This window comes from Hyperolius riggenbachi, chromosome 1 (genome assembly GCF_040937935.1).
Source record: "Hyperolius riggenbachi isolate aHypRig1 chromosome 1, aHypRig1.pri, whole genome shotgun sequence".
In the NCBI taxonomy this organism is placed as follows: domain Eukaryota; kingdom Metazoa; phylum Chordata; class Amphibia; order Anura; family Hyperoliidae; genus Hyperolius; species Hyperolius riggenbachi.
The window spans coordinates 638,627,390-638,653,793 of NC_090646.1; the positions used below are offsets into that span (position 1 = coordinate 638,627,390).

The 26,404-nt window shown below is 46.3% G+C and overlaps 1 protein-coding gene across 3 annotated transcripts in view; it reads left to right on the forward strand.

The window, feature by feature from the left end:
- LOC137530224 (phospholipid-transporting ATPase IC-like) overlaps nt 1-14,657 on the forward strand; it is a 114,635-nt gene extending 99,978 nt beyond the window's left edge. For all 3 annotated transcript variants that reach the window (XM_068251291.1, XM_068251292.1, XM_068251293.1), the window contains exons 24-28: nt 238-321; nt 5,765-6,010; nt 8,218-8,356; nt 11,161-11,291; nt 14,325-14,657. In XM_068251291.1, coding sequence (XP_068107392.1) covers nt 238-321; nt 5,765-6,010; nt 8,218-8,356; nt 11,161-11,291; nt 14,325-14,537 — 813 coding nt within the window. In that variant the 3' untranslated portion in view covers nt 14,538-14,657. The remainder of the gene's footprint in view (nt 1-237; nt 322-5,764; nt 6,011-8,217; nt 8,357-11,160; nt 11,292-14,324) is intronic.
- The last annotated feature ends 11,747 nt before the right edge of the window (nt 14,658-26,404 follow it).

Consider the following 26,404-nt stretch of genomic DNA (forward strand, 5'->3'; position numbering starts at 1 on the left):
TGCTTTGCACAGCATCAGGGGAAAAAAGCCCGGGCAGTTTTCTTCTGTGCAGCTAAAAATGAGACTTGTATAAGAGAAACAAAGTTCTGATGCTGTGAAACTGTTAAAGAAACACAAAGCCTTTTCAGTGATGCTGAGTCGATTTTTAGTCCGGAGGTTCACTTTAAGGAGACATTTCTATTTGCCATCATGTTATTACTCTATAAAATGTAACATTCAGTCTTCTTTTTTCTCTAGACTGTGTATGACACAACGTTCCTCACTCTCTACAACCTCCTGTACTCCAGCCTCCCGGTCATTGTTATGGGTCTGCAGGATCAGGTACAGTGTTTGCCTTCATAACTCCCTGTGATGGCATATATTGAGAGGAGGAAAATACCAAAATTATCCTTAGTGGCATTCTACTTCATTTCAGTTAAATACAAGAATATGGACAGACCGAAAAAATATAGTCACCGCCCTTTCTCTGGTCGTCCTGCTACCATCAGGGCTGGTTCGCCCATGAGGCGTGGTTGGGCGGGTTCCTCAGGCAGCAAAGTCCGGGGGGCGGCATCCGCCTGCCCTTGGGTGTGGGGAGCCGCCGAGCTGGAGGGGGTAGCGGGCAGGAAAGGGGTATTGGGAACAGCAGTGAGAAGAGGGGTCAGACCCCCCCCCCCCCCTCACCCGGGTCCCCCGATCTGTGCTCCCCCTCTAGCTTTTAAGTCCAGCAGCAGCAGCAGCAGCGTATTAATACCATCATTGGGCGGGGATGACTCACCTCTTCCACGTTTCAGCGTGAGTTCCACTCTCGTCACTTCCTGCAATGCCGCCCACTGTACTGTAAGTGGACGGCATTGCAGGAAGTGACGAGAGTGGAACTCACGCTGGAACGCAGTAGAGGTGACGTACGTTAAAAAGGGCGTCAGGAAAAAGGGGCGCAGGGTTTTAAACGATAAGCATGAATAACGGTTAAAAAAAATTTGTGCTATATTTCGTTTAAAAATAATGTTTCATAAAGTTATAAATCATTAAATAATGTGTATGAAATCAGCAATTGTAAAAACGTTAATCTTCCCTGTTTATAAAGTTAAATGTATAATGACGTTTTATAAAAGATTAATAAGAATTTTACTAAAACTATACCTAAACCCTACTCTCACACAGAACCCTCCCTGTACCTACCTGTAACCCCTAGACCCACCTGGTGGTGCCTAAACCTAAGACCCCCCCGCTGGTGCCTAAACCTAAGACCCCCCTGGTGGTGCCTAAACCTTAGACCCCCCTGGTGGTGCCTAAACCTTAGACCCCCCTGGTGGTGCCTAAACCTAAGACCCCCCTGGTGGTGCCTAAACCTAAGACCCCCGTGGTGGTGCCTAAACCTAAGACCCCCCTGGGCAGCACGGTGGCGTAGTGGTTAGCTCTCTCGCCTTGCAGCGCTGGGTCCCTGGTTCGAATCCCAGCCAGGGCACTATCTGCAAAGAGTTTCTATGTTCTCTCCGTGTCTGCGTGGGTTTCCTCCGGGCACTCCGGTTTCCTCCCACATTCCAAAAACATACGGATAAGTTAATTGGCTCCCCCTAAAATTGGCCCTAGACTACAATACATACACTACATAATATAGCCATATGGCAATGGTAGGGACTAGATTGTGAGCTCCTTTGAGGGACAGTTAGCGACAAGATATATATATACACTGTGCAGCGCTGCGTAATATGTCGGCGCTATATAAATACTAAATAATAATAATAATAATAATAATAATGATAAGCATTAATAATGTTTTAAAAAAATATTGTGCTGTTTTTCGTTTAAAAATAATGTTTAAAAAATTATAAATCATTAAATAATGTTATAAATCATTAAATAATGTGAAGCAGTTATAAAACATTAAAAGTCTCCGGGCGCCGCTTGTAAAACGTTATTTTTCTCCGGCGCCCTTTTTTCCTGTTGGGTGCCCATTAAACGATATTTATTATGGGAGTGAATGGCGGTGCCCTTTTTGTCCACCTGCCTCATGCACCCAAATTTCCTGCCTCCGTAGAGGTGAGTCATCCCCGCCCGCTACTTTGTAATAATACGCTGCTGCTGGACTTAAAAGCTAGAGGGGGAGCTCAGATAGGGGGACCCAGGTGAGGGAGGGGGGTCCGACCCCTCTTCCCGCCGCTGTGCCCAATACCCCCTTCCTGCCCGCTACCCCCTCCAGCTCGGTGGTCCCCCCACACCCATGGCTGGGGGGCGGTGGTTTCTCACAAGTTTTCCTCAGGCAGCAAAAAGTCGAAAACTGGCCCCGGCTACCATGCAGGATCCTGTCATGGCGATTTAAATGGTGGTGCTACCTGGCTTTGCTTTTGTCCAGATGGGATGTACCCCTTGCTATGTCATCATTATCAGTGTTCACTGTTCAGATGTACAGTACATTGTATTTATAGAGGCCTGAAGAAGGGTCCTCGAGATCCGAGACAAGTCGACATTGTCGCCTTTAAATAAGCTAACAAGATTTATTGCATTTTCTGAATAGGCTGCTTAGGGATGGATTTATTGATTGAGGCCAGTTTCACACTGTATACCGGGGGTAGCAGTGCGATGCGATCAGATCATCGCACCGCAATGCTAATAATAGCTTTTGGGGATTTCCGTGTTAATTCTCATTCTGGTGGAAAGCCAAGCAGGAAGTGAGGCTTTCTTGCGCTCACTTCCTGTGGCGGAAATACGTTGTGCGGAAGTGCATTGAAAAAATATGCTTCCGCATCTGCGCACCGCAACATATGTTTCTGTCTGGTAATGCCCTGACAAAGGGGACCCTACGGCCCTGAAACGATCAGCTGTGACGGTAGAGGTTGTCATGATGTTTTTGCTGGGACAATAAAAGCTTAATATTGATCCCTATGAAGTGCAGGTCCCTCTTTACCAAAGACTTACTTGACTGTCGTTTCGTAAACATGCTTGTAGTGATGGTCATGTCTAGGAGAACTCGTGGAGAAGCATGTGATTGGTTTGATTAGCTGATAGATATGCAAAGTTCTGATTTGCTGTGATCACATCCTGCTTTAGCACATGATCATGACTAGCAAATCAGAGGCTTACAGAGACTTACATATCCATCACCTGACCAAACTGATCACATGCTTCTCCACGAGTTCTCCTATACGTGACCGTCACTCAGAGGCGGAGCTATGGATGGGCAAGGGGGGACATATGTCCGCAGGCGCAGCTCTGTAAGGACGCTCAGCACAGCTGCTGCACCCCCACGCACGTGAGAGGCAGCTTCCTGGCTGTCCGAGGTACCCCTGCAGAGCAGTGCTGAACTGGCTATATAAACAGGAGAAAGGGGCAGATTTGGCTATCTATGGGGGAAGGGGGCCCATGTGGCTATCTTAACAGAATTTGTCCATCTGACTCCACCCATGTCCTAATGCGTATCCATGCTCATTTTGTTCCGGGGGGGGGGGCACAAAAATGGTCTTTGTCCCCGGGCGCTGAAAACCATAGCTACGCCTCCGCCATCACTTAGGGGCATAACTGAAGGGGAGCAACCAACTACTAACCTTCCCTCCCTCCGATACAGGGGACTATACTTCACATCACTGGCGTAACAATAGGGGATGCGACCCCCGCCATCGCGGTGGTGCCTAGGGCCCCCCTAGGGCTCGCTCAGGGACTTTTGGGGGGCAGGAGGGGTCGCAGCATAAGAGGAGAGTGTGGCAGATCGGTGGGGAGGGGGGACATTCCCTCCCTCCCTCTCCTCAGGCTCTCCTCTCAGTGCTCCCCCTCCTGCAATCATTGGTGGCAGCGGGCAGCAGCAGCGGCGGCAGGATAGCACATTACCTCCTTCTCGCCGGAGGTCTTCCGTTCTCTAAGAGCAACTTCCTGTTTACACAGGAAGTTGCATGAAGCACTTAGAGAACGGAAGACCTTCGGCGAGAAGGAGGTAATGTGCTATCCTGCCGCCCCCGCTGCTACCAATTATTGCAGGAGGGGGAGCATTGAGAGGGAGGGTGAGGGAGGAATGTCCCCCCTCCCCACCGATCTGCCACACTCTCCTCTTATGCTGCGACCCCTCCTGCCCCCCAAAAGTCCCTGAGCGGGCCTTGGGGGGGGGGGGGGGTCTGGGCCGGGTTTTTTTTTTGCAGGGGGGCCCGGGGATTTCTAGGTACGCCCCTGCTACACATCAGGTGTTTGTGTGGCCAGGGGAGTAACTGGGGGGGGGGGGGGGAGCAGCCCATGCAATGGCGGGGGGGGGGCTGAGGTGTTTAGTGCCCCAACTACTAACCTTCCCTTTCTCTGATACTCCAGATCAGGTGTTTCTGTGGCTACACTTGTTATGGGTGTGAAGATCCTGATGGCCACTCTTGTTTTATGACCCTTGTGAGATGGGTCCCCAGGCTGAGAGAGTCAGTAAAAATATGGAAAGGGAGGGTTGTGAGCCGGGAACGCATCAAAGTTTAGCTGGGGTGCCCAATGGTTTGTAGTCACTCCCCTGCTTGCAAAGCGCTCTTAATGAGGAACTGTTGCGAAAATCTTAAAATTTAAAACACATACAAATAAAAAGTACATTTCTCCCAGAGTAGAATGAGCCATAAATTACTTTTCTCCTATGTTGCTGTCACTTACAGTAAGTAGTAGAAATGTGACATTACCAGTGGCGTAGCTAAGGAGCTGTGGGCCCCGATGCAAGTTTTACAATGGGGCCCCCCAAGGACTCTATACATAACAATTGATACGGCGCACCAAAACCTGCCAATGACAACTACAGTGTCAGAGGTGCAAGAAGGGGATGGGGAACAGTTTTACTGATTACTACTATTCAAAGTATCTATAAAAGTGATTATTATGAGCACAGGACTAATAGAGAGTTAATACTGTAGTTGAGGGAGGGCCCTTCGGGGCCCCTTTGGCCCAAGGGCCCCGATGCGGTCGCAACCTCTGCAACCCCTATTGCTACGCCCCTGGACATTACCAACAGATTTTGGACTAGCCCATTTATTTAATTTATTTATTTATTGTATTTATAAAGCGCCAACATATTACACAGCGCTGGACATTAGTTACAGACAATATTTAGGGTGACATACAGCAATAAGACAATACAGGAATGCATGCAAACCAGATCACACAGCACAGTATGAGTACAAGGTTATGCTTAGACAGTCACTGGATGGAGCATGGAGATTAGGCAAGTTGAGTTCACTCAGATGCATAGCATGGGTGCACAGTAATGGAGGCGCATGATCAGGTAGGACACAGAAGGAGGATGACCCTGCCCAAAGGCTTACAATCTACAGGGAGAGGTAGGGACACGAAAGGTAGGGGACCAGAGTTCAGCTGTGGGTATAGAGCACTTGTGAGGGGTGGTAGGCCAGAGTGAAAAGGTGAGATTTGAGGGCCTTCTTGAGGGCCATCTTTTCATAAGGGGGGTTCTCAGGGCTTTCTTTATTTTTAAAAGCACTTAGTGAATGGCAGTTGCTCCATCCAAGTGCCAAAAATAGAGTGCAGCGAGGCTGGCCAGCATCTTTGTATAAATCTTTTCAGGGAATGTCTTTATAAAGAATAAAGGACATGCTGAGAATCCCCCATGAAGAGATGGACTAGCCCAAAATCTGTCTGCAATGTCAGATTTCTACTACCTACTGTAAGAGTGAAGTAACTTATGGCTCATTTTACTCAGGAAGAAACGTACTTCTTATTTGTATATGTTTTAAATTAAGATTTTTGCGACAGTTCCTCATTAAACCGACTGTAACTGTATATGACATGTAACAATGTGTATATTATGTGTGTGCCCCAGGATGTCAGTGAGAAGCTGAGCATGCTGTGCCCCAGCCTGTATATCCCGGGGCAGAAGGGGCACCTCTTCAACTACTGGAAGTTCTTCCTGAGTCTCCTCCATGGCACGTTGTCCTCACTCGTCATCTTCTTCATCCCATACGGAGCCTTCTGGCAGATGATTACAAAGGATGGGTTAGTGGACTCGGACTATCAGACCTTCGCCTTCACCGCGGCCACCTCTCTTGTCATCATTGTTAATTTCCAGGTATGTTTGTCTTGTCAGTATAGAGTAGGGCTACAGTATGAATGCAGCAAAGCAGGTCTGCTCCTGCCATCAGGCTACGCGAGATGATTGTCTCAGGCCCCGTTCACACTTGCGTTTTGGCATGCAAACGGACCGGATCGTATCAGGACCTGATCCGGATTGGAACCGTACGGTTCCGATCCGGATCCGATCCGGTCCGTTTGCATCAGGACTGCTTCAGGCTGCCATCCGGATCCGTGGGAAAAAAACAACAACAACAAAAAACCTAAAATTTGTTGGGGTCTGCAGAAGGTGCACCTGGTGCACCTGTAGAATAAGGTCCTCCGCTGTAGGCCTCACCTGTCCTCCACCTCCGACATTCTGCCAACAGCTCCAGCACGTGTGTCACTGCTGCTCCACTCCAGACATGCTGGGCCCATTTGTCCCCATCCGAAATGGCCGCTATAAATACGCATAGGAAGTGGGGTAGAACGTCCGGTGTTGTCTCCAGTGTGTTCTGTGCTTCCGTTTCCCATTGGTTTTCTATTTCCGGATGGTGCAGTCAGGCTCTGGTCCGGGTGCATGGGCCGGATGAGCCGGACCAAAAAATAGCGCATGTTGGAAAAGTGTCCGGAGTCCGGATCCGGTCCGGCTCCGTACTGTACGGAACGGACGCATGTAAACGTCCGCATAGACTTTGCAGTGCTATGCAGAACGTACGTTCCGTTTGTACAGTATACGGTCCGGATCCGATCAGGCGGATCCGGACAGGGAACGCTAATGTGAACCGGGCCTCAGACGGAGCATCAACAATAGGAAAAACATCACACATAGGCCTCAATTCACTAAGCTTTATCAAACACTTTATCAAACGTTTGATAATTTACCTCATGGGTAAAAACTAATTTTGAATTCCCTAAGGTGTTATAGATTTATCAAATGTTTTATCGATAAAACGTTCAATTTTACTCATGAGGTAAATTATCAAACGTTTGATAAAGTGTTTATACACGAGTCGATGCCTTTGCCTGGTTTCAGAGGAAAAAGTGGATACATTGGCTTATACGCGAGTCGGTTTATACACGAGTATATACAGTAAGTTTTTTTTTTTTTCATTTGCTCTAGCTTCCCTTAAAGAGAACCTGTACTGAGTAAAAATATTTAAAATAAACACATGAGGTAACTTCAAATGAACATTACAGAGTTACCTTGCCATCAGTTCCTCTCAGAAGCTCACCATTTTCTTCTGACAATAATCCCTTCCAGTTCTGACAATATTTTGTCAGATCTGAAATATATCAGTTGCTGTCAGTAAAATATCAGTTGCTGTCAGTTATAGCTGAGAGGAAAACGGATGTACCAGGTAATGTCCATGTTTCCCTATGGCTCAAGTGGGCGATGTTACAGTTTAACTGTGTGCTGACCAGAAAGCTGTAATGGGTAATGGCTATTTTCAAAATGGAGGACGGAAAATTCTCTTGATCATAGTGAACAAGCAGGACGCAGGACAGGAGAAAGACACTGAGGAGTAGACTACATGGAAGGTAAGTATGACTTGTGTATGCTTATTTTGACTTTTATTTTCAGTACAGGTTTTCTTTAAAGCAAACCTCAACTGAAAATTAAAAATAAACAAACACACGTCATACTTACCTCCCGTGTAGTCTAATCATCACTGAAAATTAAAAATAAACAAACACACGTCATACTTACCTCCCGTGTAGTCTAATCATCAATCTCTTTCTCCTCTGCTGCATCCTGTTTGTCCACTGTGATCAATGGAATTCTCCATCCTCCATTTTAAAAATGGCTCTTACACGATAACAGCTTCCAGGTCAGCACACTGTTAAACTGTAATAGCGCCCACATGAGTCATAGGGAAACATGGACATTACCTTGCACATCAGTTGTCCTATCGGTTAAAACTGACAGAAATTGATATATTTTAGTTCTGAAAACATTTTGTCAGAACTGGAAGGAATCGACGTTAGAAAAAAATGGAGGGTTTCTGAGAGGAACTGACGAGGCACGTATGTAATATACATTTGCAAGTACATCATGTGTTTATTTTTAAATAAGTTTACTCAATTCAGGTTCTCCATACAGGAGATGTACCATTGTAATTGACGAATAACCGCATTAAAATGTTTTGAAAAGAAAAAAAGCCAGACAGCTTCCCACTAGCTGCCCAAATGTACTAACCTATCACCCATCTCTTCTGTCTGCAGGCTGGGCTCATTATGTCATACTGGACCTTTTTATTTGGCTTCTCAGTGTTTGGGACAATCATGATATACTTTGCACTGATATATGACTTGAACAGCAGTGGCATGCACCTCATCTTTACCGCTTACTTAACGATGACAGGTAAATTCATCTACAGATTATTATTATTATCACTGTTATTCTATATTACTAGTAAAAAGGCCCGCCCCTTAAATACGGGCACTAGGCCATGGCCGCTAGAAGCCCCCGCAATGCGTGCACAGATGCGTCCCGATTGCCCAACCCCCCATCGCTGTCTAAAGTATATGCACATAGTGAGATGTTGCTTGCTTGGCAGTTGGAAAAAAGCTGTTATTTCCCACAATGCAATGAGGCTCACAGACAGCAAACTGTCAGGTCTGGAAACAGGGACACACACACACATAGGGACATGGGATGCAGAGACACAGGGGTTTTATTATATAGGATACATTTATATACTCCTAACACATTTTCTTCACTGGCCAATTCCCATCGCAGACTATCCCTCAGTGGAGCTTACAACCTAACATCACTACCACAAACTGGGGACATTTTTTGGGAAGCATCCAATTAAAGGGAATCTGTAACAAAAAAACATAGAGCCCAAGGGGGTACTTACCGCAGGAGGGGGAAGTCTCTGGATTCTAATGAGACTTCCCCCGTCCTCTCCTGTCTCAGGGATCCAGCGCTGGCAGCCCCCTGAAAAAATGACACCGCGCAGGCACAATAGCACCTGCAGCACACGGCAATATTTATCCTCTGCGTTCCTACGCAGACGCAGTAGCGGCCTTCTGATGGGCTGCGGTGGAAATAGCTGAGCGGGTCCGTTCTACTGCGTAGGCACGAGTCTGCTACGCGATAGAGCGCACCTGATCGGGCTCGGCTGTATCCACTGGAGCCCATTGGAAAGCTGCTACTGCACCTGCGCAGGAACGCAGATGGTAAATATTAACATGTCGGCTGTTTGGGGCTGCCAGCGCTGGATTTCCGAGGATGGTGGAAGCCTCATTAGGATCCAGAGGCTTCCTCCCTCCCGAGGTAAGTACCCCTTAGGGGAAGTTTTCTTTATTACAGATTCCCTTTGAAGGAAATCTATGATAAAGAAAGGGATTAAAGGGAACATAAAATGAGAAGGATATGGATGTTTTCTTTTAAACAATACCAGTTGCCTGGCAGTCCTGCTGACCTCTGTGGCTGCAGTAGTGGCTGAATCACACACCTGAAACAAGCATGCAGTAATCCAGTCTGACTGCAGTCAGAGCACCTGATCTGCATGCTTGTTGAAGGGCTGTGGCTAAAAGTATCAGAGACACAGGATCAGCAGGAGAGTCAGGCAACTGGTATTATTTTAAAAGGAAAAATCCATATCCTTCTCAGTTTAGATTCCCTTTAAGATCTGGGTATTTACCATATATACTCCAATATAAGCCGATATTTTGGGATCAAAAGTGTGTGGCTTATATTCGAGTCAGGTTTGCTGGACCCCATATACAGCGCATGCATTGGAGGCATGTCTTTTTCTATAGTTACCTCTGATCGTTCCTGGCAGCTATCTTCCTGTCTGTGCAGCTCTGTACTCACCACTAGATCAGTACAGAGCTGCAAGGGGGATGTGAAGATGGCTGCCCAGCATTAGAAGACATTGAAGCCTGGACCTCTAGCAGCAAGTACAGAGCTGCAAGGATAGGAAGATGGCTGCTAGGAATTAGGAGAGGTAAGTATAAATACAATGATGCTTCCAGTGGGCACTCTGTATCACATTCACCAGGGTAGGCTAGGGGGAGACATTGTGGATTCAGCTTATAATCGGGTCACAGTTTAAACATTTTTTGGAGGGACAAAATGGTCGTGCTCCTGTCCATGTACGAGGGTAGTACTGCGTGCACATGCTGCTTCAATCTACTGGGCATGTGCAGCCCTTACTCGCACATGCCCAGTGCGGGTGCGATCACCAGGAGTGCGGTCACGAAACACCTATTCATCAAGGTCTTTTCAAATTTATTTATGTATTTGAAAAGACCCTGTTGAATAGGTGTTTTGTGGCTGCAATCCTTGGGCCTGATTCACAAAGCGGTGATAACTCAGTTATCACGCCTAAAAGACTTTAGGCGTGATAACCTTTGCACCGCTGAGTTAGCACCGCTTTGTGCTGGTTATCGCGCGCAAAGTCCCACGCGTAAAGTTTTGCGCGCGCAATTCCGCACGCAGCGCCCATAGGGTTTAATAGGCGCATCGCGCGCACTGCACCGCGCGCAAAACTCTGCACGTGGGAATTTCGCGCGAGTTTAATTTTATCACGCCTAAACTGAGTTCAGGCGTAATAAAGGGCTTTTCACAGGCGTGCAAACACTTTGCGCCGCTTTGTGAATCAGGCCCCTTGTGTTCGCACCTGCACTGGGCATGTGCGAGTAAAGTTGATCACGAGGCATTGCTCATGTAAATTTGCATTTGCTTTCGCGTGCCATAATATGCAGGGTCTAAAACTAATACCGCAAAACGATTGCCCTGCGGGGATAAGTTCGTGCAACATTTAGCACTATCTAGGGATGCTCTACATTGTCCCCATCAACCGGGAGGCCGCAGGGCCCCGATTATTCTCACTGCTTGGGAACCCCACAGCACCCCGGAGGGGGAGGCCGGGGGGTGCAGGCGACCCCCCAAGCGTGGCCAGCGCCGGGAAGGGCCGCTCAGACCCGCCTCCCAAAAAATAGGCACTTACTTTACTGTGTGTATATTACACTCTGCCATATGAGCACAACTTGGGAGCAACACATGAGAGGGGAGTGAAGCATGGGCTACCCCAGGCTTGTAGGAGCCCCAGGGCCCCAACAATCATTTTCTATCAATCGTAAGGAAATAGGAATATGCGCAAATGGTTTGATGTTATGAATAAGTCTTTTTCCTGTTCTTCTAATCCATGCCAGGAGTTATCACAGATTCTTTACGACAACCCTACATCTGGCTAATCATCATCTTAACCTGTGCCATCTGTCTGCTACCTTACGTGGGGCTGAATCTTATACTGCAAATGTTCTGGCCATCTCCAAGTGACAAGGTACATCTACCCAACCACTGAACTGACAAACTTGATATTGGACCAATTGAATGTGGTAGCTGGTGATTTTTGATTAGTCCAGTTCCAAAATGCATAAAATGAGCATGAAAAAAATCGGAGGGCGAACAGAAAAGGCATGACATTGCTAAGAAATATGTAGTCCCCGGCTAGGCACAAAGGAATGCCAAATGGGAATGAACTGTCCCAAGTGCCTTTTTTCAGTAAGGCTTAATAGGGCCTTCTCAGGAGGTAGCAAAAGAAGGTGGGTGTGGTCAGGTGATGGCTCTGTGCTGGGGAAGCAACACCCACGCACCTAGCAACTCTATTCTTTGTGCACAGATCTCTAGGTCATGTGACTAGCGAGGAGATGTACAGGGGAGAGAGACTGAATGTGGAGAGATTGCAGAGAGCTTTGTAGGTTAGAGTTAAGAGCTTGAAATGGATCCTCTGGTTAATTGGCAGCCAATGAAGAGCTTGACAGAGAGGAGTGAGAAGGAAGATGAATGATTTACGTATAGGAGGGGTGCCAGTCTGTTAGTTAGTAGTCCATTAACTACTTGCGGATACTTGCTACGCTTATCTACGTAATTCATCTCTGTTTGTTATGCGCCACGCATGCACACACATGGCTCTGTCCCCTCGGTCCATGATTGGTGTAACGATTGGTGTCAGCAAGCACAGATATTCTGATTATTGGTGATCTGCAGTATCACCAATAATACAGATGCTATACCTGATTATATGGTGATCTGCAGAATCACCAATAATGCAAGTATAACGTGACACGATACAATCGTATGCAAGAGGGTGCTCGGTATAATAGAGTATCTCTATAGGGCACAGAGATACAACCTCCAGCAAGCTGGAACAGCAGACAACAGTAATAATATACAGCGTAAATTCAAGTCTGTGGAAATATCCACCACACTGTAATTCCTCAGAGGTGTGGTTACCTCTGAATGGGAACCCTGTGTGTGAGATCCTCCAAAGGACGGAGTGGAGGAGTCTCGGCCTCTAGCAGCAAGAGTTTGCTAGTGGCGGTCGTCTCAAAGAGGCAAGCCTCTGATAGAACCCTACAGTGGGAGACGTTCCACTGAAGGGAGAAAGGTCAGACAAAATGAGGTTCGGCAACAGATCAGGCGGCAGCAGTACAGAAACGTGAGACAAGAGAATAGTCGGAAACCAAGCCAATATTTGATAACGATACGGGCTGGCGAAGTACAAAATCAGGAAGCAGAAGAGTAGTCAAGACAGGCACAGAATCATACACGATAAATCAAACAGTATAATATGTTTATTTATTGGCGATAAACCAATATATAACACAATACCAGAGACAAGGCTGACTAGGTCTGAGTGCTGACACAGGGTATCGCAAACACAGACGAAGTGTCACTGAAAAGCACTTCCTTATATATATACTGCCTGGGAGAGAAGTTTCCACCCCAGGCAGCAACCAATCAGAGCAGGCTAAAATGTCAGCTGACCTCCAGGTCAGCTGACACGCTTTCTAAGAGTATAAAGGCGTGTCTGGCGTGCGGCTGCACCCCCTAGAGGCAAGATGGCAGAGCCCTGGTGAGCAGCATGCTGGTGAGTTTGAAGCAGAGTGCTCGGACAGGTTTGCACAGTGGATGCGGACGAATTTCCGCATCCCACATTGGAAGGTCCGCTTGCCGGACTGGATGTGACAATTTTTCCGCAATCCATCGGGCGTTGCAGATTTTTCGTTACAATTGGCAAATAAGAACAGCTGTTCCCAAACCCAATCACAGTGCCTGTGATGAATGAAAGATGCCGGCATTTATTAACAAAGTGAGAGTAAAACAGTTACACTACACATGAATTAAGTGTGGCACCATCTTGTGGCCAAGAAGTAAAAATGCACTCACATACACTATTTTATATAAAAATAAATACATTTTTATTCTTTTTAAACCCCTTTCACCTCAGCCTATAGTTACCAAAAATAAAGAATAAAAGAAGACCTCATTTAAAAAAAAATACATAAATAATTATCTTAGGGACTTTTTAATATGTATGTCATGAGGGTATATTACTGTTATTTTTATAAATTAAGGCTTGTAACTATTGATATAGTATTAAAAAAAAACCCACTAAATGCAAAAAATGCACTTTTATTTCAAAATAAAATATTATAGCTATACATTGTACTAGGGACACAATTTAAACATTGTAATAACCGGGACAAATGAGCCAATAAAAAAATGTGTGTTTTATCTATAGTAGCACATTTTATTGTAAAACTTTAATTGCTGAAAACTGAGAAATACCGGTAATCATTTTTTTTCTCCCTATTCCCTTTAAAATGCATATAAAATCAAATAATTCCTAGCAAAAAGTACCACCCAAAGAAAGCCTAATTTGTGGCAACGCCGCCCAGTATATAGATGATTTCGGTGTGATAAGTAAAGATAAAGTTATTGGCGAATAAATGGGATGTGAAAATTGCTCTGTTTTTTTTTAAAGGGGAAAAAACTGTGGTTGGGAAGAGGTTAAGAAGTGTCCTGGGTAAGAAAGGGTAAGATACGAAATATATTTTTGATCTGGAGATGGCAAGAGCTGGTTAGGGAGTGAATGTGAGGAATAAAGGAGAAAGAAGATTTAAATATTACCCCTAAGCACTCTGCTTTGGGAACTGAAGTTATGGTGGTGTTATTAACATTTATTGTTATATCAGGCAGAGAATTAGATGGAGATGGTGGAAAAACGATTTGTTCCGTTTACTCAACTTAGGCCTGGTGCACAAACAGCGCACAACAACATACCCTTACTCCCGGCAGCAAGTACAGCGAGTTACGCTATTAATGCAACCTGTGGGAGTAGCAAGACCCGTTGCTATGGTAACGAGTGTTATCGTGCGTTACCGTTATTAATGCTCCTTACCACAGCTATGGTTACTCTACTCAGGTGCCATGGATCCCGCTAATAGTGTAACTTGCTGCCGGATGTTTGGGTAATATAGCTGTGAAATGTATATGTAATGTCTTATTTGTATATTTTTCTTTGCTTCAGGTCATTAAGAATCCAAACAAGTACATAGTGAAGGAGCCTCCTCCCCAGGAAGCAAGCGGCACACTCCAGCGTGGCACCTCCGTACGCCGTTCTGCGTATGCGTTCTCCCACCAGCGTGGATACGGCGACCTCATCTCCTCTGGGCAGAGCATACGGAGGAAGAAGGCGGAGCAGAACGGAGTGGCAGAAAATGCTGAACAAGCCGTGCCTTAAGATATGGATGGTGGAAATGACTGCAGAGCTAGTTTACCAAATGGGCAGTTTTCACTCTTGCCTGTCTTAATTGCCAGGGGCATCTCAACATAATGACGGCCATAAAGAGAAAGATGGTGATTTGTGGGTATAGAAATCTGTGGGTGTTTTCTGAGGGGCGTGGTTAAACCGCAATGGAATCTGCACCCAGTGCCACTACGTTACTCAGCAGCAGGGTCATCTCTGGTCATTTTGCCCCCAAGGCAGGGCAGCTGTTGCCTGCCCTCGGCCCCCTAAACTTATGATTAGGAAGTCTGTAGCCTACAGACAGCAATGACGAATTGATAGGGTGGATACAAAAAGATTGTTTCTAAAAACAATCTTATAAAGGATATGCATATTTTTACCAGTCCAGATACACTTCACTGACTCAAACTCACTCAACCCACATAACAAATCCTTCCTATAAATCTTAATGCCAGGTACACACCCTACAATTTTCTGTAAAGGTGCGTACACATGCACTACCAAATGCAACGACGGGTCCACCCGACCCTCCCACGGGCAGTCTTTAGCCGACAGTATGCGCGTGTGTCCGTGCAGTCAGCGGCTAAAGACCGCCCAGCGGGAGGCTCCGGCGGACCCGTCGTTGCATTTGGTAGTGCGTGTGTATGCACCTTTAGATGTACCTGCTAGATAGATAATTTCCAACATGTTGGAAATTATCTATCTAACCATCTATCTGCCGGGCAATTAGGCATTGTTCTACTCAGCAGGAGATAACCAGAAGACAATGCACCAGAGATAATGACCAGTCTCTACAGGTGCATACACACGTCGGGTTTGCGCAAACGACCCGTCGTTTGGACGTCAAATCGGGCGTGTGTACTGTCTGTTGTTCAGCTGATAAGACTGGACTTGAGCGATCCGCCAAGCGGTCGTTTGGACGTCCAAACGACGGGTCGTTTGCAAAAATCCGACGTGTGTATGTAGCTAGGGCTGCTCAAATCCGGAACCGTGAGACATCTGGATAGTAGCTATTCGGATATCTCCCAGTAAACCTGTGCGGGGTGGGCGGGGGGTTAATCTTACCTGTCTGACGTCTTCACCGTCCGTCCCTCCCTCCCTCCCACGATGCGCTTCACGTGATTACAAACACTTCCTCCAACCCGGAAGGAGGAAGTGTTTGTAATCATGTGACCACCGCTTGGAGCGCATCGTGGGAGGCACCGAGGGACGGACCAAAGAAGACGTCATACAGGTAAGATTGACCCCTCCCAACCCCCCCTCCCCCGCACAGGTAACTGGGAGATATCCTGATAGAACTATCCGGATGTCTCACGGTTCCGGATTTGAGCAGCCCTGTATGTAGCTTACCAGTACTTTACAGAAAATAATCTATTAACAGAAAATCTAACAGAGAATCTAACAGAAAATTATATGGTGTGTACTAGGCAGAGGTGTGTAGTGACTTTATAAAAAAAAATGATACTGTTAGTGTGAAGCCTGGGTCTTTACAAGTTGAAATATTATCCTGGAATTTCAGAAGAGTTGTGAGTAATGGATGGTCGCAACTACTCAATTGTTAATTCAAGCAAATGTATTCAGCACAGAAGGCAATGCATTTCAAAGGCACTCCAGACTCCACTACTTCACGGTTTTGACCTGATGAAGCAGCCCGAGCTGTGAAACGCACTGTCCATCGTGCTGAATAAATGTGTTTGAATTAACACTTGAGTAGTTTTCATGAAGGTGGGTTGTTTTATTATAACTGAGCACCTACAGTTTTAGTTGTTTCTCAATCTGCTGAAATCAGCGTACTCCAGCTATTGCAATGAACCACAGAAAGGAGATGTGAACTCAAGAATGGTAATATTTTATTGCATTCTACTATATGTCACTACAGTGCCTCTTTAAAGTAAACCAGAGATGTAATAAATGCAAGACTTAAATACTTACCCAGGGTTTCCTCCAGCCCCATAAACACATGTGAGTCCCTTGCCGTTCTCTCACGGTCTGCCGTTCAGCCGTGATCAGCCCCGGTAACTGGCTCAGTCATGTCAGTCGTGATCTTCTGCGAATCAGGGCTGGGCTGAGGCAGAGGCGAGAGAGGCTCCAGCCTCAGGGCGCAGTGTAGGAGGGGGGCACACAACTCACTCAGCTATCATTCCCTTATTGTGTTTGAAGCAGATAGAAATAAGAAAAGGGGATACATGGCAGTGACTGCAAGCCAGATAACTAGAGATTAAGGTATTAGGCCCCGGGGAGCCTCTTAGTCTAATAGCAATCAGTGTGTGACGGCTGGGGTGGGAGGGATGGAGGGGTGCGCTTTGGTGTCTCAGCCTTGGGTGCTGGAGAACCTTGTCCCAGCTCTGCTGCACATGCACAGAAGACCACGACTGACATGACTGAGCCAGTTACCGGGGCTGATCACGGCTGAACGGCAGACCGCGGGAGAACGGCAAGGGACTCACATGTGTTTATGGGGCTGGAGGAAACTCTGGGTAAGTATCGATTCTTGCATTTATTACAGCTCTGGTACACTTTAAAGTGATCTTTAAGCCAAAAAAAAAAAAAGTTTTACTCTCCTGGGGCTTCCAATAGCCCCCTGCAGCTGTCCGGTGCCCTTGCCGTGTGCCTCCGATCCTCCTGTCCCCGCTGTCGGCCACTTCCGGTTTCGCCGTCAGGACCCGACAGGCCTGGAACGCGAGTGATTCTTCGCGTTCCCAGCCACAATAGCTCCCTCTATGCTGCTATATGCTTGCTATATGCTTGCTATAGCAGCATAGAGGGAGCTATTGTGGCTGGGAACGTGAAGAATCACCCGCGTTCCAGGCCTGTCGGGTCCTGACGGCGAAACTGGAAGTGGCCGACAGCGGGGACAGGAGGATCGGAGGGACACGGCGAGGGCACCGGACAGCTGCAGGGGGCTATTGGAAGCCCCAGGTGAGTAAAACTTTTTTTTTTTTGGGCGTAAGAGTCACTTTAAGTATCATAAAGGGGATTGGTTAGGTTCCATTTTAAGGAAGTTAGGTATGAGGAAGGAAGAGTAGTTAGGAGGTTAGGGTTAGGCATCGGTAGTAGTTGTGTAGAAATTAGGATTAGGTGATTAGTCAGGCTTGAGGGTTAATTAAATGAGGGGAAATCAATTAGTGTCAGGCCTGTGAGCGGGAGATGTTAGGATCGGGGAAGTGGTGGAGGATTAGCTCTGACTCCACTAATGAGAACACTGCCACATAGCTGAGGGCCTCCACATAAACAAACTTCATACTGTTTATGAGGCTTAAAGCTAGTCAAGCTCCGCCCACCTCCTCGGCATTGCAGTCACAGCCACGCTTCCAAAGTCTGACAAAGCTCTTTGGAAGCCTCTGCCTGTGTTGCCCCAGCCCACCCCCAGCTTAGAAACCTAGGCGGCGATTTTATAATGACGGGCTCTGTCATTTTTACCAGAGGTAGACTTTAAGATCCATTCTGCTATGAAGAATTCCTAATAAATGTGCAATAGCCATTAAGGGGAGTCTGAAGCCTAAATGAAAACAAACAAACAAAAAAACACACTTACCTAAGGAGAGGGAAGACTCTGGGTCCTGTAGAGCCTTCCCTTTCCTCTCCTCATCCCACTGTTCCTGCGCTGGCTCCCCCATTAGCAGTCTCTGACAAATCTGCTCTCTTAAAGAGACACTGAAGCGAAAAAAAATATATGATATAATGAATTGGTTGTGTACTATGAATAATTACTAGAAGATTAGCAGCAAAGAAAATATTCTCATATTTTTATTTTCAGGTATATAGTGTTTTTTCTAACATTGCATCATTCTATAATATGTGCAGATTACACAACACTCAGCATTCAAAATGAGTCTTTCAGAGCAGTCTGTGAAGTAATGAACTCTCCTCTAGCAGAGGAAAAGTAAACAGTTCAATTACAGTTGAGATAATAAAAGTCAGATAACAGCCCTCTCCACGACTAAGTTAGTCGGAGAGCTTAATAGCTTTTTTGCATAGAGATAACAACTGGAGTTCCTCAACTCTTCCTGTACTGGAAACAATTAGACTGATGTATCTAATCTTAATGTTTTATTTCTTAGCTGTGCTACACATACAAATTATAATATCATCATTTTTTTTTTCGCTTCAGTGTCTCTTTAAGCTGCAGGTGAGCTTCAGGTGTCTTCGGAGCACTCGGGCTCCCAAAGACAGGTCGCTCTGTGTGTGAGCACGCTGTTTTGTGCACTTGGGCATGTGCAGTGAGGAGCCACCTGTCTTCCGAAGCCCCCCGTGGCGGGGGATTTGAATGGAGGAGCCTGCAGGGAAACGAGAGGATGAAGAGAGGAATGTGCAGGCTCTGTAGGACCCAGAGCCTTTCCTCTCCTTAGTTAGGGCCTGTACACACTGCTGCGCTTGCGCTGCGTTTTTAAAATCGCAGTCTTTTGAAAAAGAATGAAAATCGTGATGACTTGTACACACTGGTGCGATGCGTTTTTAGAAAAACGCAATCGCAGTGCCTGCTGCACTTTTTTAAGCGCAGCGCTTGAAAAATACATTAAAAACGCACACGCTTGCGTTTTTGCCTGCGTTTTTCAGAAGTCAGTATCCCAGAAGACTCTGCAATTTCCTGATTCCTGTTGAAATGTAAACTAGAAAAAAAACAAAGGATTCTTTAGCCAATCAGCAATTACAAGAAAAACGCAAACGCATCAAAAACGCAGGCAAAAGCCCTTACGATGCGTTTTTAAAACTACATGCACTTGCGATTTTAAAAACGCATGCTTGCGTTTTTCAGTGTGTACAGGCCCTTATCTAGTTTTTTTTTCATTTAGGCTTCAGATTTACTTTAATAAGTCCACTAAGAACTCATTTTGATGTTTACATTCTTTTTTTGTTGTTGTTGTATAAAACACTTTTTTATATGTAAATTCCACCTAGACTCTATTTATTGATCCAGAGACATATATATGTTTATCTTTCCGTTCACTGATTTTAACATTTGAATATAGGTGCATTTTATTTGGAGCAAACAAATTAACCACTTCAATACTGAAAGATAAAAAAACCCCTCAGGCTTCGTTCACATTACGCTCCGTTCGCGTTGGCGCAATTTTTTTAGCGATTCTCTGCGCTTTCTGTGTGCTGGGCATTTTTGCTTAATCATTTTTGTTAGCGGTTTTTTAATTCCCTCCCTGACGCATGTCGGGAAGTGAACTCTTTGATCCGGAAAATAATAAATACAATGTATTTATTAAAAACGCAATCGCTACACAAAGCAATTTGTGAGCGTTTTGCATTTTACTATACCTTCCATTGAGGCAAATCACCTCAAAAATGGCTTATGCAGCGCAAATAGGAACTGCAAGCGAATGGAACGCCCCAATGAGAGCTATTTCATTGGAAAGCATGGTGTAAGCACTTTCATGGCAATTTTGAAGAATAGCCAGCGCTTAAAAAAGGCAAAAGTGCCTCTAATGTGAACAAGCCCTCAAAGAAATACTAAAGTAAAAAAATGTTTTTAACTCACCTGGGGCATCTTGCAGCCCCCTGGAGTCGTCCTGTGCCTACGCCATCCTCCTGATTCCCCCCAGCCAGCAGCGGTGACCACCTCCCCCCCCCCCCCCAAAGCTGTCCTGTCGCCAGCTACTACGCATGAGCCGTGTGCACCCTGATCACATTCTCGTGGCCAGGGGCATTCTGTGCATGTGCATTACGTGGAAATCGCTATAGGTGCATTTGCAGAGCACTCCCGACGGTGGGAGTGCGATCAGGGTGCGCGCGGCTCATGGCCAATCATGTGCCGTAGCCTGCGACAGACGCCGAAGTGTCAGATTTGCGGGGGTCGCCGCTGCTGAACGGAGGGTCTCATAAGAACGGCGCGGGCACAAGACTACACCAGGGTGTTGCAAGATGCCCCAGGCAAGTTAAAATCTTTTTTTTTTTTTTCTTTACTTAAAGTGGACTTGAACTCTTGTGCAGACAGAAGGAAAGCATAGAGAAATTAACCCTGTATGTATTTATACAGTTTAGTCTGCCTAATTACCCTTCATTTGTGTCTAATCACAATTTGTAATTTGATGTCTCCCCTGTGTCACATGACTGCCTATGGCAGAGAAGCAGATAAGCTCATGTGAAAGCACAGGAGGTTAACAATATGTCTGCTTCCTTGAATCAGGAAGTAGAAACAGTGCAGATTTATTTTAGGATCTGTATCAGCTGCAACAAAGACATTTTTTTTTGTTTAAAGCAGAACTATAAACTGTACAAAAAATAAGAGTTTGGGCCAGACGAGTGCACACCAAAAAGCACTAGCGTAATAGCAAATGTTCAGCGCTTTTTGAAGTGATTTTTCTAGGCGATTCTAGGCATGTGCTTAGCGATTTTCTGATCCTGCCTAGCGATTTTCCACTTTCCTATACTTAACATTGAGGCTGAATCGCCTCAGAAAACAGCAAAAATGTAGCAGGACCCGAGTTTGCGTTTGGGAAAAAAGTTAATCGCTCTGGTGTGCTCCATCCCATTAGCCAAGCACTTTTCAAAGCACAAACGTTTTAAAAAGCAACCAGAAGTGCTCTTGGTGTGCATCAGCCCTTTCACTTACCTGGGGCTTCTGCCAGCCCCCTGCAGCCGACCTGTGCCCTCGCAGTCCTGGACCGATCCACCGCTTCCCCGCCGAATAAACCATTGCACCCTAGCCATGCATATCCTATTACCCCTCTTGTAGCCAGGAGCGCCCTGCGCAGGCGCAGTACGAGAAAATCAATACTGCGTCTGTGCAGTACGCATCAAGCTACAGGAACAAGGGTGAAAGTGAGCGGCGGCGTGGGACCAGAGCATTGGTGAGCTGCGTGGGAACAGGTCAACTGCTGGCGGCTGGCAGAAGCCCCAGGTAAGTGAAGCTCCTATTTTTTGTACAGTTTACAGTTCCACTTTAAAGGTTATTATGCTGTTGCGTATTTTTTAGAGCAGAGAGAACGTTCTGAGTTCAGGTCCACTTTAACTATTCCTTTAAAGGGGTTCTCCCGTACTTATTAAAAAGCTAAGACTGACACTTACCTGGGGCTTCTATCGGCCCCCTGCAGCTGTTATGTCCTGCGCCGTCCTCCTCCAATGCTCCGGTAATCTGCTAATTATTTGTATAACTAGACGAATAGAACTGCGGCTGCTTGGCAGTGGCCACGCGCGTGCTCGCTCCCGCGCTCGCTCCCGCGTGCCTCATCTGGAGCTTACTGCGCAGGCGCAGTACGATGTTTTCTTCGGCCGCGCATCCACAGTTTTATTCGCGGGACATTACAGCTGCAGGGGGCCAATAGTAGCCCCAGGTAAGGGCACATTCACACTTGAACATTTTGCCGACGATTTCGGCAAAACACTCAAACGCTAGTGCTTTTCAAAGCGCTAGGGTAATAAAAGTCTATGGGCCCGTTTGCTAATCACCACAAATTGCCCAAAAACGCTAAACGCAAACGCGTATCCTGCACCATTTTCAGGCGATTTCCAGGCGATCGCGTTTTAGTGCTATAGAAGCGCAAAACGCGATGGCTAAAAAATCGCCAGGTGTGAATGGTGTTTTTTTGGCGTTAATCGCCAAAAAACACCAGAGCAAAACGCTAGCAAAACCGCTAGCGTTTTGCGATCAGCAAGTGTGAATGGGCCCCAAATGTCAGTTTTAGCTTTTTTATAGGTACCAAAGAACCCCTTTAAAATCCAGAGCAGTTTTGACATTTTAGCAATGTCCCTATTCAGTCAGCAATAACGTAATCACTATTTAAGACTACAAAGTGGTATGTGTGTGGTTTTTTTTTGTTTTTCAGCACAAATTTTTAGTATTTTCTCCCATGAATAAATACATTTTTTAGGCCTTTTAAAGCATAAAAGAAGAAAAAAAAAAAAAAAAAAAACTTTTGCTTAAAAGCGCCACCATAGATAAAAAAGCACACATTAGGGGCTGGTGCACACCAAAACCCGCTAGCAGATCCGCAAAACGCTAGCAGATTTTTAAACGCTTTTTTTTATTTTTATGAGGCGTTTTGCTAGCGTTTTGCGGATTGCTGCTGCGGTTTTCAGTATAGTAGATTTCATATATTGTTACAGTAAAGCTGTTACTGGACAGCTTCTGTAACAAAAACGCCTGCAAAACCGCTCTGAAGTGCCGTTTTTCAGAGCGGTTTGCGTTTTTCCTATACTTAACATTGAGGCAGAAACGCATCCGCAATCCAAAAAATGCCTCACCCAGGCATTTTTCGTTTCTGCAAAATGCCTGCCGCTCTGGTGTGCACCACCCCATTGAGATACATTGACCAAGCAGATCCGCAGCCGCAAGCGGATCTGAAAACGCCCAAAAAGCCGCTCGGTGTGCACCAGCCCTTAATTTGGCTATTTCTCCAGTTTATTACAAAACATAAATGATGTTGCTGTTACAATTTAAGGTGTTGATATTTGATTTTGAAATAAAGGTGGATTTCTGCAACAGTGTGTACTTTTTACTTGAACTGAAAAAAAAAAATTATAATAAAAAAAGAAAGGGTTAATAGAGAAGGTTAATTAATAATTTTATTATGTAGAGGGCGTGGTCTTAAAAGTGGGTGTGGTTAAACACTATATTTTATTGTAATAGTTTTCACTGCAACCCATCACTACTAATGCTGCATACACACTTGAGATAAAAGTCTTTGGAAAATGAAAGATCACAGACCAATTTTACCCCCTTCCATGTAGTATGAGAGCCATACTCTACACAGTCTATTCTATGGAGCTGAACTCCACATCAGATAAAAATCTTTGCAAGATGCTGCACACGCAGATGCTGTACACATTCAAAAGATCATTATCTGCAAAAGATCTCTCCCTGCAATAGATCCATTCCTGCAAAATGCATTCATAGTCTATGAGATCTGCAGATCATCATACACACGTTGTTTAACAGGCAATCATCTGCAGATCAGATCCACCAGGATGGATTTTCAGATCTGCAGATGATTGCCAGATATGCAGATGAAGTCTGTTAAACCAAGTGTGTATGAGGATCTGCAGATCTGATAGACTATGAATGCATTTTGCAGGAATGGATCTATTGCAGGGAGAGATCTTTTGCAGATAATGATCTTTTGAATGTGTACGGGCATCTTTGTGTGCAGCATCTTGCAGAGATTTTATCTGATGGGGAGTTCAGCTCCATAGAATAGACCAGCGTTTTCAACCAGTGTTCCGCGGCACACTAGTCTGCCGCGGAACGTTGCCTGGTGTGCCGTCCTCTTATCCCCCCTCCCGCACATCCCCGCGGCCGCCGCTGCTATTACCTTAGCAGCGGCCGCTCTCCCCTCTCCAGCGCATGTGTTTATTCTAGCAGCGTATCTCCGGCTGCTCTGTGTGATGCGGAAGGAGGCAGGGCTCGGTTACCATAGTAACGGCGATACATATCGCCGTTACAGGAAGCCGCTGCCATGCTTACTTCCGCATCACACAGAGCAGCCGGAGATACGCTGCTTGAAATATACAGGCGCCGGAGAAGGGAGGGGCGGCAGCTGTTAAGGTAATACAGCGGCGGGGACGGGCGGGGGGAACTATCCTGGGGCACTATACTGACTATCCTGGGGCACTATACTGGGGCACTATACTGGCTATACTGGGGCACTATACTGGGGCACTATACTGGCTATACTGGGGCACTATACTGGGGCACTATTCTGGGGCACTATACTAGCTATACTGGGGCATTATTCTGGCTATACTGGGGCACTATACTAGCTATACTGGGGGCTATACTGGCTATACTGGGGCACTATACTGGGGCACTATACTGGCTATACTGGGGCACTATTCTGGGGCACTATACTAGCTATACTGGGGCACTATACTGGGGCACTATTCTGGGGCACTGTACTAGCTATACTGGGGCACTATTCTGGCTATACTGGGGCACTATACTAGCTATACTGGGGGGCTATACTGGGGCACTATACTGGGGCACTATACTGGCTATACTGGGGCACTATACTGGGGCACTATTCTGGCTATACTGGGGCACTATTCTGGGGCACTATACTAGCTATACTGGGGCACTATTCTGGCTATACTGGGGCACTATACTGGCTATACTGGGGCACTATACTGGCTATACTGGGGCACTATTCTGGGGCACTATACTAGCTATACTGGGGCACTATTCTGGCTATACTGGGGCACTATACTGGCTATACTGGGGCACTATACTGGGGCACTATACTGGCTATACTGGGGCACTATTCTGGGGCACTATACTAGCTATACTGGGGCACTATACTGGGACACTATTCTGGCTATACTGGGGCACTATTCTGGCTATACAGGGGCACTATACTGGCTATACTGGGGCACTATACTAGCTATACTGGGGGGCTATACTGGGGCACTATACTAGCTATACTGGGGGGCTATACTGGGGCACTATACTGGCTATACTGGGGCACTATACTAGCTATACTGGGGCACTATACTAGCTATACTGGGGCACTATTCTGGCTATACTGGGGCACTATACTGGCTATACTGGGGCACTATACTGGGGCACTATACTAGCTACACTGAGGCAACTAAACTCCCTACACTGGGGCAACTATGCTAGCTATGCAGCCGCACCCCAGGCCCCCCCCCCCATAGCCTGCTGCGCACGGCACTGTCCACTAGGTCGCGCAAACAACCGGGAGCCGCATCCCTCCCCCCCCCCCCACGCCGTTCCCCGGAGAAAAATTTGGTCAGACAGTGTTCCCCGGGCCGGAAAAGGTTGGGAACTCTACACAGTCTATTCAATAGACTGTGTAGAGTATGGCTCTCATACTACATGGAATGGGGTAAAATTGGTCTGTGATCTTACCTTTTCCAAAGACTTTTATCTCAAGTGTGTATGCAGCATTATCCCCCATACAGATCTCACTGGTAGTTTCGTGGTCCCCCATGTTTTTCTAAGAGTCTAGTGGCCCTCAATACACATCCTTGGTAGTCTTGCAGCCCCCCATTTGCTTCCTTGGTGGTCCCCTATAGTTGCCCTAGTGGTTTTCATCCAGATTTAATCCGTTGCTCATCCCTGGTTTTGGGCATGTGGGAGGAACCTGGAGTGCCCAGAGGAAGCCAATGCAGACACGGGGAGAACATACAAACTCCATGCCGATAGAGCTCTGGCTGGTATTCAAAACGGGGACCCAGCGCTGCAAGGCGAGAGTGCTAACCACCAACCCACTGTGCTGCCCTGATGTAATAGCTCCCAACTGTCCCTCTTTTGTAGGGTCAGTGCCTCTTTGGGAGCCCTGTCCCTCTTTCCTCCTTATTTGTCCCTCTATCAGGACTTTGTCCCTCTTTCTATGTAAATATATATATTTCTCTACCAAAAAATGTGTTTGACTCTAAACTTTATTCCCCTCCTTTAACCTCTTGAGGACCACAGTGTGCCTCTGACGGACCTGGATTCAAAGCTCAGCTCTTCCTGTTCAGTAAGTCAGCACCTATTCAGTAAAGAGGCCTTGGGCTAGACTCCCTAATACTGCTATTGCCTACTCAGCTCACCTAAGTGGCTGGAGTTTTACGTCTGCTAGGAGAAAAGCACAATATAAATATTATTTTTCTCGTCTATTGTGATCCATTTGTCGTGTGTTGCAAGTATCCGATCCAACAGGGAGTATGTCACTGAACGGGTGCGGCGGCGGTGCTATGTATATCACCCTATCAGTGCATTCTGCTGCATGCTCATATGATTGTCGTTTCGTGGGATGCAGCAGGAGCATTGCTTCGCACAACAATGCAAAAGTCAACTGTAAAACCAGCCTAAGGGCCCTTTTCCACTAGCGCGTTTGCGTTAGCGGAATCGCAAACCGCTAGCGATTTTACAATCGCTAGGGTTTGCTAAATAAATAGGAATCGCGGTAGGG